The sequence below is a fragment of the Piliocolobus tephrosceles genome, chromosome 20, assembly GCF_002776525.5.
Source record: "Piliocolobus tephrosceles isolate RC106 chromosome 20, ASM277652v3, whole genome shotgun sequence".
Classification (NCBI taxonomy): domain Eukaryota; kingdom Metazoa; phylum Chordata; class Mammalia; order Primates; family Cercopithecidae; genus Piliocolobus; species Piliocolobus tephrosceles.
Window position 1 is genome coordinate 51,564,107 of NC_045453.1, and position 12,442 is coordinate 51,576,548.

General features: G+C 40.7%; 1 protein-coding gene across 3 annotated transcripts in view; it reads right to left on the reverse strand.

Annotated features, from left to right (window-relative positions):
• SLX4IP (SLX4 interacting protein) overlaps positions 1-12,442 on the reverse strand; it is a 205,837-nt gene that overhangs the window by 24,074 nt on the left and 169,321 nt on the right. For all 3 annotated transcript variants that reach the window (XM_023217854.2, XM_023217853.2, XM_023217852.2), the window contains 2 exons: positions 3,629-3,706; positions 176-264 (listed from right to left, as the gene is read on the reverse strand). In XM_023217854.2, the coding sequence (XP_023073622.1) occupies positions 176-264; positions 3,629-3,706 (167 nt within the window). The remainder of the gene's footprint in view (positions 1-175; positions 265-3,628; positions 3,707-12,442) is intronic.

Here is a 12,442-nt window from a genome sequence, read left to right on the forward strand (position 1 = left end):
AATGCACAAATTAGTTGATATAACCATGTAAAACAGGTAGGGCTCTTCTTGTTCCCTTAAAACATGCGTTAGGTGCTCATCAGCTGAATGACAACAGCAGACAATTATTTTTTTCTATTTTTTGCAGTAACTCAGCATTTAAGCAGACTTACTTGTAGAACTTTTTCATACTCACCAAATCTTCATTCTGATTTGCTAAAAGATCACGACTGAATGCAAGCTGACTGACACAAACCACAAATCTGTCAGGGAATACATGGAGTTCTGTATAAAATGAAGAAAAACAAGTTTAAAGGCATCAAAAAACTATAAACACAGAATGGTTGTCCCAGATTTTTGTTCATTTTAAGTTACTGCAATCTGCAGTAACAACATAAAACACACGTCTCCCCTCTCCTCCCATCCTTTCAGCGTTTGCCAGCAATAGGGCAGGGTGAGCACAAAGCTCTAGGGAGAGCTGACCAGGCTGCAAATGGGTCCACCTGCACCCCGGGACCATTACATTGCAGGAAACCCCCAGGCAGAACCTCTGCAGCCTCCCCTCTGTGTCAGTTGGCTGTTTGCTGATCAGAACTCCTATTTGGAAAATAGGATCAATGTTTTCAAAATGAGCATGTAAGACTTATACAGGAAGAGGAGTATTAGATAAAATCTAAAAATATGACCTATCAATGTTTTTCCTAGTTACTTTACTTATCATCTCCTTGGTCAGCTAGTCTTAGAGAGGTCCCCGACCCTGGAGGGCAAACTACTAATCTGAATCAGGCTGGGAAAACAGCAACTTCTCTTAGGAATTAATGAACCAACTATTAAGAAAACGGATAAATATACAATAAAGATGGTAAAATCACACCATACTCATAGTAATCTATTATTGCTGTTTCTTAAAACAAAACCACAACTTCCCATTGGGAAAGACTGAGTGAATCACTGAACTGGACTCCTCGGCATTCAGTGAAAGGAACGCGAGGTAGTAATGACATCCGGATCGTTCCTTCTCTCATCTGTCTGTCCATCCATCCATTTGTTCACCAGCCTCCAGCTACCCAGGCGTGATGTCTGGAGTGATGCTGAGCTGATGCCAACAGTGTATGTTCCAGGTGGGTGGGGAGGGGCTCTTCTCCCTTTTTCATACTTGGTTGTACTGCTTGAATATTTTTATGATACACATGTCTGATACTTGTGATAGAAATCAAGTCATTTTTCTAACAAAGAAAGCTTCCCTCTTACATGAGACCAACTTTTTTTAAAGATGGATATTATGAATCAGGTGAGTAAAGCCTTTTAGGTACACTGCACATGATGGCAATGACTGTTTGAAGTAATAACGTATCTCAATTTGATGCACCGCTTAGAAGCCAAGCAAGAAGGTGTCAATTGCATGGACATAGAATTTAAACAAGCTACACCTTATACTACTAGACTAGCTTAAATGATCCCAAAAGGCCTAAGGAGTTGTTGTTCCAGTAACAGCTCTCTCCTTATCCTGTCAACCACTGCTGTCTTCTTGGCAGTCACCCTCCTTATTCCAAGTTATCCTATTCAGAACAGCAGGTTAACAGTTCTAAAAAAAGAGCTCCACTCATCCTGCTCAAAAACCTACCATGGCTCCCCAGTGCCCAACATTCAAAGCCCTCCATGATTAGGGATTAACCTGTTGTTCTGGTCTCACTCCCAATTAGTCCTTCTCATGAGGAAAGCCCCCATTTCAGGTGGGGGCCTGAGTGTTTTTAAACTTTGATCCCGTGTAGGTATGATATCTGGCTAGGTGACTAGAGATGGACTTTGAAAAGCCAGAAGAACAAAATTAGCAAAGCAATTAATATTTATTCATTAGTTCTTAAAAGACTTTATTGAGATAAATGGTAAATAGCCTTTTTATCATTTTATGGGAGCGGTTGAACCACAGAATTCATTATTTGCCCACCTTCCCCTCCCAAAAAAATCATAAAATTGAAATACAACAGTTTATTAGTGGATCAGAACTGGAATTCAAAATTATCAGTAGTTCTATCAAATAATTCCTCTGTATTTGCATTTCTACCTCTGAAAAGTAACAATGTTAGAATGGCAGATTTTAAACATTTTGGTGCCAGGTATTAACAGAAAGCAACTTCTGCACCCTTTTGTTCTGTTTAGGTCATTATTGAGAGTTGCATTATTTTAATATTTAATTAAATATTTAGGCAATGATAGTCCTTATCATAAAGGGTACAGATACAAGGTTAGCTGACTTATTTTACTAGAGAGTTGAACAAAGTGGAAGGGCCTGTTAAGAAAGCAATATATCTGAGGCTGGGTATGTTGGTTCATGCCTGTAATCCCAGCACCTTGGGAGGCCAAGGCGGGAATACAGCTTGACCCCAGGAATTTGAGACCAGCTTCAACATAGGGAGACCCCTTCTCTACCAAAAATTAAAAAAAAAAAAAAAAAAAAAAAGAGAGAGAGAAAAAACAAAATTAGCCAGGCATGGTGGCACACACCTGTGGTCCCAGCTACTTAGGAGGCTGAGGTGGAAGGATCACTTGAGCCTAGGAGGCTGAGGATGCAGTGAGCCATGATTGCACCACTGCACTCCAGCCTGAGTGACAGAGTGAGACCTTGTCTCAAAAACAAACAATAGCAAAAAAGAGAGTAACATATTCGAGCAGAGTTTATAGTTAAGAAAATGTAGATAATCATGAAGATTCCACAGCAGGCCTCTATACAGTTAATTTTTTAAAGTTCCTATTTCATGTCTTACATATATATACTGAAATCGTCCATGGAAGGTGACCTAAATTTTCTTTTTTTTTTTTTTTTTTTTTTTTTTTGAGACGGAGTCTGGCGCTCTGTCACCCAGGCTGGAGTGCAGTGGCTGGATCTCAGCTCACTGCAAGCTCCGCCTCCCGGGTTCACGCCATTCTCCTTCCTCAGCCTCCCGAGTAGCTGGGACTACAGGCGCCCGCCACCTCGCCCGGCTAGTGTTTTTGTATTTTTTAGTAGAGATGTGGTTTCACCATGTTAGCCAGGATGGTCTCGATCTCCTGACCTCGTGATCCGCCCGTCTCGGCCTCCCAAAGTGCTGGGATTACAGGCTTGAGCCATCACGCCTGGCCTTACCTAAATTTTCTTTCCAGTGCTCAGATCAACCTGGAGAAAGATCATTAGCTTCTGACTTTACTGTTGCTGGCTGGACAAATTTGAAATCATATCCTTAGGGGACATCTAGACTTGGGGAAGTGACGTGGGAAAGTGGCCTCATCACACACCTAGGGAAAGCTCTGAGAGCTCTGGGCTGGGAAAGAGCTTTCTTGTGTACACACCTGCTCCATATGCCAGGGCCTTGGTGTGCACAGACAATACTGAAGTGATTCATAGTTCAACTGTGTTGAGTCACTCTGAAAACTCAAAGAAAGGGCTGAGATGCATCAGGAAAGGAAAGCATGGTGTGGCCCGGCTCACTGTTCTCAGAGAGGCAGTAAATACAGTACAAGCTGGGAGAAATCACAAACTTTCAGACACACTCAAGGACATGAAGGCAATGAGGCAAGTGGGACTCTCCATTCCTTAATTTTCATCCCTTCTCTATCTTAGGGCAAGCAGATTGTGTGAAATGTCTGATAAACCAAGAAATTGGCTTCTTACCAGCATTCTGTGAGTTCCTGATACAGCGAAGACGTATCCCTCTCTTGAGAAAATAGGCTGTGATTTGAAAGCCATAACCTGTAAAGTGAAAGGGAATATCACACTAAGTTAAAAGTTTGTTTGCCACTAAATTTCAGGTTCGGCCCGGTGCCAGCCATATAAGATGCATTCAGTAATTATTTAGCAAATGAGGCCGGGCACGGTGACTCACGCCTGTAATCCCAACACTTTGGAAGGCCAAGGCAGGTGGATCACTTGAGGTCAGGAGTTCGAGACCAGCCTGGCCACCATGGTGAAACCCTGTCTCTATTAAAAATATAAAAACTAGCCGGGTGAGGTGGCGGGCACCTGTAATCCCAGCTACTCAGGAGGTTGAGGCAGAAGAATCGTTTGAACCTGGGAAGTGGAGGTTGTAGTGAGCTAAGATCACTGTACTCTAGCCTGGTTGACAGAGTGAGACTCTATCTAAAATAATAATAATTAGTAAACAAAAGAATAAAGGAATTAACAGAGGGCTTCTCTTGAGAGGTAACGGTGAACATTACTATCTTGCCTCTTCCAGGAGGCCTGACCATGACGCCTGGCATAGCCCCTGCTCCCTGAAGTGTCTCAGCTACTTCAACTGTAAAATGAATTATATGAAGAAGTCTAATGTGCCTGAAAATTAGGACTTTCAGATGGGAAAATTCAGTCGGAGCTTGCAAATAGATCTTAGCCACCTTCTGATACTCAGTGCTTATTAGCTCATAAAAAGAAGCAGTTCATACCTATTTGAACATGGATGTATTCTGCCTATAAATAAATTAATTCAAGTATGTCAAAATCTTTATGTAGAATGAGATGAAAAGAAATATGACATGAGGAAAAAACTAATTTCTCCAACTCACCAGAGTGGCCTAAGTGAAAGAGACAGAGCATTAAGTGTTGGCAAGAATGTAGGACAACTGGAATTCTCATACGCTGCTGGCAGGAATACAGATTGGTACAGCCACTTTGAAAAAAAATGCTTGAGTATCTAAAGCTGAACTTAGGTATGAACATACAGTGTTCACAATAGCACTCTTCACAACAGTCTCAACCTGGAACCAATGCAAATATCCATCAACAGTAAATTTTTTAATGGGGATACAGTCACACACTGAAATACTATATTGCCTCTAAAAATGAATGAGCTACAGTTACAGGTAATAACAGAAATACATCTCACAAACATAATGTTACACGAAAGAAGCCTGACCCTGAAGAGTAAATGCCATGTGTGAAAATGGAGACATTATCATTCATCTTATACGGTGGCAACAGATTTTCAGATGGGTCACAGAAAGTGCCAGCTTAATTCCTTCCTCCTCTCTTCTGGCTTCCCTCCAGGTATAAACTACTTTATTGATGATTTTCCTGAAATCATAGTAAAACTGTTCCTGGTTATCACGGTCAGCAGTCAAGTTATTTGGTAGAAGAATCAGAAGCAAAAGGTCCACCAGAGCAGGGTGAGGGTCCCCCTGTGTCAAACTGGAGTGGCCAAGAGTTGCAGGAAGTAATCTCTAGGACTGTCAGATTCTCCAAAGTCCATGACTATGGTTGTTCTGCAATACCTTTGGTAAAGAATACAATTAAAGAAGTTTCCACTTTCATATTCAGTATCCTTCTGACACTCCTGTAGAAAGTCCCAGGACATCAGTGACCGCAGACTTGATGCTGTCTAAATAAGCAATGCTTCTGACAGAACAATTGCTTTAGTCATGCAGATTGTGCAATAACAGTGACATCTATGAAAGGATAATCTCCGGATTTACTGAGATAAAATATATTTTTTCCTAACACACTTGAAAATAGATTGTATTTCAGTCATGTGGCTTTCTTCTGCTTAAAATGTCAAACAATATATACACACCACTGACATTACTCTGAGTGCTTTAAAACAAATATGTTATTTCTTAGGTCACTGAGAGAATGGAAGTCATTCCTACATCTGTTTATTTGTCCAACTGCTGAGGGAAGAAGTGGAATCCTTAACAATTTGCAACTCACAAACACATATAGCAAAATTTAAAAGTGTTTTTCAAGTATTAATTTATAATGCAAGTCTTCCAAAGAACTGAGAAAAAAATATATAATATCTAAGTTATTCTACCTTTGCTGATCTATAGGTCTAAGCGATTAAGATTCAGGAGTCATGTTCAAAATTTCAAAAATCTTCTTCCTATACAAAATCTTTAGCAATAAAATGTTATTATCGGTCCCAGTGTGGTGCTCATGCCTGTAATCTCAGTACTTTGAGGGCCCACAGTGGGAGGACTGCTTGAGGCCATGAGCTCGAGACCAGCCTGGGAAACATACTGAGACCCCACCTCCATTCAAAAAATACAAAAAAACATTAGCTGGGCATGGTGGTACATGCCTGTAGTCCCAGCTACTCAGGGGGCTGAGGCAGGAGGATTGCTTGAGTTTAGAACTTCAAGGCTGCAGTGAGCTATGATCACCACTGTACTCCAGCCTGGGCGACAAAGCAAGAGCCTATCTTAAAAAAAAAAAAAAAAAGTTATTATCAGGAAGGGGCTAAATCTGAAGTTGACCATGAAAGCTACAGTTTTGAGTCCAGGAAGCCTGGTATCTGAAGATACTATTTGAGTGATAACTAAATCCTATTTGGACTGCTGAACAATCAAGTCTCAGTATGACACTTTCCCCTATAGCAAAAGAAAGCAGTATAAGGCAGATTTCAAGTGATTTGTTACTGAAATTAGTAGGAGAAATTAGTTTATTGAAACCTTGACCCCTACACCTCCCACCCCTAGGAGAGAACTAGGTTAAAAGGAATCATTTCTCAATGGCATATTGTTATTAGTGGTTTCAGTGGAAAACCTGCTCAAATGGCACCTACAAGAGAAATGGCAAGTTTAACATGTAAAAAAGATTTGCACCTGCTTAGTCCAAATTCCACTGGTCATATGAAACTTTATTGTTTAATGAGAAACTTAAGGAGAGATTAAACACAAAAGGTACTATGTAAGTTCTTATAGCAAAGTAAATTTGATATACAAACAGAGAAAATTATTGGTGCTTGAAACACACTGAACTGAAATGCTTAGGAAGATGTATTTCATTTATTTATAGATAACAGGCAATGATAAAGACTACATTCTTATCTTTGCTCTTAATGAAATCGACTTCACAGCGTTCAGGAAGCCACTGAGATTTTGTACTTACCCAGGGCTAAAGCAAAGCTCCACTACTCTCTAAAGCTAAACAGCAATTTGGCAAAGAATCCAAGAGGCCTTTGCTTTTCCTACTTGGGGCACCAGCTCCCAGCTTGCTATGCTGGCGTTTTAAATGCAGAAAACTTGTCAGTAGAGCAAATGGAAATCATAAAGTGATCATCTTCTCATTTGGAAGCTACTGGATGACCGTATTAAGATTACGAGGCACTTGCAAATCACATTTCAGTATGCCTGTTTTCTTGCTGGTGATTGTGGTCCTCCTAAATCTGAGAAGGCTGTCTTTAGACAAAGGAAGAGACTTGGGTTAGAGGGAGAGAAAGCTTTGCAATAGAAACATCTTACCACCAGGCGTCTGTGGATATGTGCATTTCCAGAAACAATTGTTATTTTTGAATTGCTTAATGTAACACAATCATCTAGTTTCAGCAAGATCCCATCTTCTCCCCTGGCCCTCAAGCAGCTCCAAAAGTCTCCAGTTCTTGTGCCACCATTTGCTCTCTATATGTAGTAAAAAGCTGTTGTACTTCTCCCTATCCTTCTACAAACAACCTCCAAAGCGGCAATGAAGCCTCAAATGATTACTTGTTACCACACTAACTTTCTTCTGGCTTACCTAAGTTGTTCATCAAAAACTATTAATTCTCTTTAAAAAAAAAAAAGGGGAGGTGATCAGTAATGCTTATGAAAGAAAGAAAGGACAAATGAGTCCTGCTACTATTTTATTTCATATTCTGTCTAAAATAAGCTGCTCCAAAATAGCTGTACTAGAAATTTGCAGTCTTCATAAACAGAAAGGCAAAAATTACGACAAAAAAACTCAAATATGAGTTGAACAAATTCCATCCTGGCTTAGCAAGGCAGTAGATTAGTTTCAAGTAGTACCGTGCTCCAATGAGTAATGGTTTTAAGGGAGTGGTCATTTATTTGGGTTGTTACAGTTCACAGTCCCAAGACACTGAGAGCAAATATTCAATGAGAGATTTTTACTGTAAAACTATCCAGCCTCATTTGTTTTCCAGGGGATTCATAGCCAAGGCGACTTGAGCTTCCTCACAGCTGCCAAGGGGAGTCTGTGGTCTGGTGCGTAACAGTGGGAAGCCCTCTCCCACAGCTATTACGAGACCATTCATGGAGGAGCCTGGGAAAATGCCTCTATGTGGCTTGGTGAGCCATCAGGACCTCCGGGCAGGTGAACTCTACTTCACTGTGGACCCCACCCACCACCTGTGTGGCTCTCTTCCAGCAAAGTCTTCTCCCAAACTACAAGGCAGGCTCAGGAAGACCTACGATGCCCCTCAGTACTTCTCTCCCTGAGATGACTCCTTCGTTATTATCACCACTCAGATAATCTGAAACATTTCAAACATTCAGAAAACTAGAAAAAGGTCATGAACGTCCCAAAACCCACCATCTAGATTCAATAATAGTTAATATTTTGCCTTATTTCATATACATATTTTCTAAACTCTTTCGAAGTAGACATCATGAAACCTTACTCCTAACCATTTAACCAAGCTCTTGAGCAACAAGGAAATTCTTCATCACCACGACATTATTATTACAACTGAGTATGACATTATCGATCAAATAACCATCTATATTCAAATTTCTCCATTGTCCCAAAATGTGTATCACTGATCTGATTTTCCTTTGAATCGGATCCAACCAAAGATCATGGATTTTAAGAGATGTTTTTGCTTACATCTTCTTTAATCTAAAATAATCTCCCTTTACCTTTTAAAAAAAGAACTCTGAACTTTGGAAGAGGATCAGGCTAGTTGTGTTATAGAACAAACCCATTGTACATTTGAATTTTTTTTTTTTTTTTTTGAGACAGGGTCTTGCTCTGTTGCCCAGGCTGGAGTGTAGTGGTACAATCACGACTCATTGCAGCCTCAACCTCCCAGGCTCAGGTGGTTCTCTCACTTCAACCTCCTGAGTAGCTAGGACCACAGGTGCATGCTATCATACCCATCTCAGTTTTAAAATTATTTTTAGAGACAGGGTCCCCCTATGTTGCCAAGGTTAGTCTTGAACTCCTGGGCTCAAGTGATCCTGCTGCCTGAGCCTCCCAAAATGCTGAGATTACAGGTGTGAGCCACTGAACCCAGCTAAGCTTTTTTTTTTTTTTTTAACCTCAGTTGCCTAAACACAAAATGTCAACCTGTAAGCTCGTTTAAAATGCCAGTCATTTATTAATTTTGACTTCTCCTTTAACTGCTTTAGGAAATTACAGGTTCAAACTAAAGCTATAACGACAATGCAAAGACTGGCATACAGATGACTTGAAAATTTGGTCGTAATGATAATTTCAAAGAAATCAAATTATGAATTTGTAGACAGTTGAAATTTTGGTGAAGATAAGCTTACTTAGGTAGGTTGGATAGTGGTCTGATATTTGCTTTAAGAAAGGGCACTTTGTCACAATCAGATTACTATATGCTAACCTGGAAGCAGCTCTGCATTGCACGCCAGTTCAGACATGTGACTGTTTCCAGTCTGAAGTCATGAGTCAGTTATCAAGCTCGGTTGTGATTTAATAAGAGGACAGGAAGAAAGAGGCTGATACCAACTGAGTACTGACAGTATCTTGGGTATTAGACTAGACTAGGAACATACAACATGTTTAAAAGATGAAGAGGGCCGGGCGCGGTGGCTCAAGCCTGTAATCCCAGCACTTTGGGAGGCCGAGATGGGAGGATCATGAGGTCAGGAGATCGAGACCATCCTGGCTAACACAGTGAAACCCCGTCTCTACTAAAAAATACAAAAAACTAGCCGGGCGAGGTGGTGGGCACCTGTAGTCCCAGCTACTCGGGAGGCTGAGGCAGGAGAATGGCGTAAACCTGGGAGGTGGAGCTTGCAGTGAGCTGAGATCCGGCCACTGCACTCCAGCCTGGGTGACAGAGTGAGACTCCATCTTGAAGAGGCCAGGCGCGGTGGACCTCACCTGTAATCCCAGCACTTTGGGAGGCCAAAGTGGGCAGATCACGAGGTCAGAAGATTGAGACCATCCTGGCTCACATGGTGAAACCCTGTCTCTGCTAAAAATACAAAAAAATAGCCAGGCGTGGTGGCGTGCGCCTGTAGTGTAGTTCCAGCTAGTTGGGAGGCTGAGGCAGGAGAATCGCTTGAACCCGGAAGGCAGAGGTTGCAGTGAGCCGAGATCACACCACTGCACTCCAGCCTGGGCAACACAGCAAGACTCCATCTCAAAAAAAAAAAAAAAAAAAAGAAAAGAAAAGAAAAAAAAATGAAGAATATGTGTGCTTTCAAGCTATCTCATTAAGGAAAAATGAAGCTGTAACTCTTTAATTCCAAACTGTGTCACTCAGAAAGTTGCACTTTGTCCTTGTCAAAAGGCCTAGGGTAGAAAGGGTAGGGAAACCATCAGTTTGATGCTGTCACTTCAAACATGAAGAGAGACTAAGTATGAGATGTGGCCTGTGAAAAAGCCTTGATGGGGCCTTCGGAAACATGTTATAGGTCCAAGTGTGACCTCCTCTATTGCTGGTGATGGATGGGGCTGGAGGAAGGGGTTATTCTGTAGGAGCTGAAAACCAAGGGTTCTGTCACAAGTTTAGGAATATACATACAGGATCCTAGTCTAAGACCACAACCGGGAAACAATTTGGGTGGGTAAGTGGAATATTTGATCCTAGGCTAAAAATTTCACTTATTATCCAAGACATTTAGAGATTCCAAAAAGGTTCCCTTGAGATAACATTTCATGTCCCTAAATAAGGACAGTACTAGACTCTGAGTCACAAAAAAGCTATGTCTATTTAATGCCAAAACAAACGGGGCATGAAATGTTTCATGAAAAAAAATAAAACTGTGAAAAAATAATTATCTATAAAATAATTCTTTGGAGCTGAATTTATTTAGAGAAAAACACACATTTTCTACCTGTCACCCTTTTGACTTCGTAGGTAACGCCAGAGGACACATGTGCTACAAATTTCATTTTCTATGGGATCCATCAGAGATTGTTAACATGGTATAAGAAAGCTTTTCAGAGGAGACAAAAATTTACAGTAAAACAAATTGAGAAATTATCACTTCAGATTTCTTCCCCATATTGCTTTCCCACTTTTTTGTTTATTACAAAAATGCCCTTAACATTAAATATGAAAACCGTGTTCGGATAACACACAAGCATAGATGAAATGAGCATAGATGAAATGATATTCAAAACTCTGAATTTTCCCACAATCATAACTCTGCCAGGCCATGCATAATGACAAGAATAACATAATACTGTGTAGTTATAAAACTCAAAGTTCTCTTTAAAACCCTTCACTCATCTTTACATAACTATACATAAAAGAAACAGAGATTTTTAATAAGCCTTCTAAATGAGGTAGCTGGTTGTTTGAACTGTTCGCTGTTCAAGCAAGCCCCTCTGCAATAGATTTCAAATTTCCTGTGCCTACAGAGGAACAGCAGATGAAGCATACCCTCTGTGGTCTCCCTGTCTTGCAGGGGGTCCATTTCAACTCTGAGATTCTAGATCACGTGCAATGAGAAAAAGAGTGCACGAACCACTGGACTATTCTAACAGGATCATGGACCTAAAAGACAAGAAACAACCTTGGGAAGTCTCCTAGTTCATTTCCTGTTTGTCAGCTAGGACCACATTAAAACCATCTTTTAAAAACAACACCAAAATGCAGAGCGAGAAGATGCTATACCTACCTATGTGCCACTTTATCTGTCCTTTATATGAACTGAGGTTGCAAACTTAACGCCTAAGGGGTAAGACAGGTAACAGGAAAAGGGCTGGGCTCTGACTGGAAAACTAGAGAGAGCTCAGGACTTATTTAAAGGGGACAGCAGTGATTTTCAAAACCAGCCATCAGCTGCCATCAGAAACTAAGGCACAGGGGTACCAGAAAAGCTGGAAATCCAAGTTTTTATGTGAAATCTCTTCAAATTTTAACTCTGCAAACAATTCAAACTTTTAAAATATATTGTGTGGTCCAAATAATATGTCTCTGAGAGCCAGTGTAGCTTTCTATTGTCAGTTTACAATCTCTAACCTAAATTCCTCATACTTCAGTTGAATTTCTTTTTTGTGTGTCTTCGGCAGAACTAAAGGAAAGCTGGCCACTACCGAATGCTTGAAGATAGGTATTCAGTTTCAATTTAGTTATTTATTCTAAGCTAAATAAACCTAGGTCCTTAACCTTACTAAACAGGGCATGTTTTTCTACATTAAAATCATCTTTCTGACTCTTAAGTCTGACATTAAAGATACTCAGCCGGGCACGGTAGCTCACACCTGTAATTCCAGCACTTTGAGAGACCGAGGCAAGTGGATTGCCTGAGTTCAGGAGTTTGAGACCAGCCTGAGCCACACAGCGAAACCCCATCTCTACTAAAATACAAAAAATTAGCCGGGTGTGGCGGCATGCTCCTATAATCCCAGCTACTCAGGAGGCTGAGGCAGAAGAATTGCTAGAACCCGGGAGGCAGAGGTTGCAGTCAGCCGAGACTGCACCACTGCACTTCAGCCTGGGCGACAGAGCAAGACTCTGTCCCTAAAAATAACATAACATAACATAACATAACATAACATAACATAACATAACAT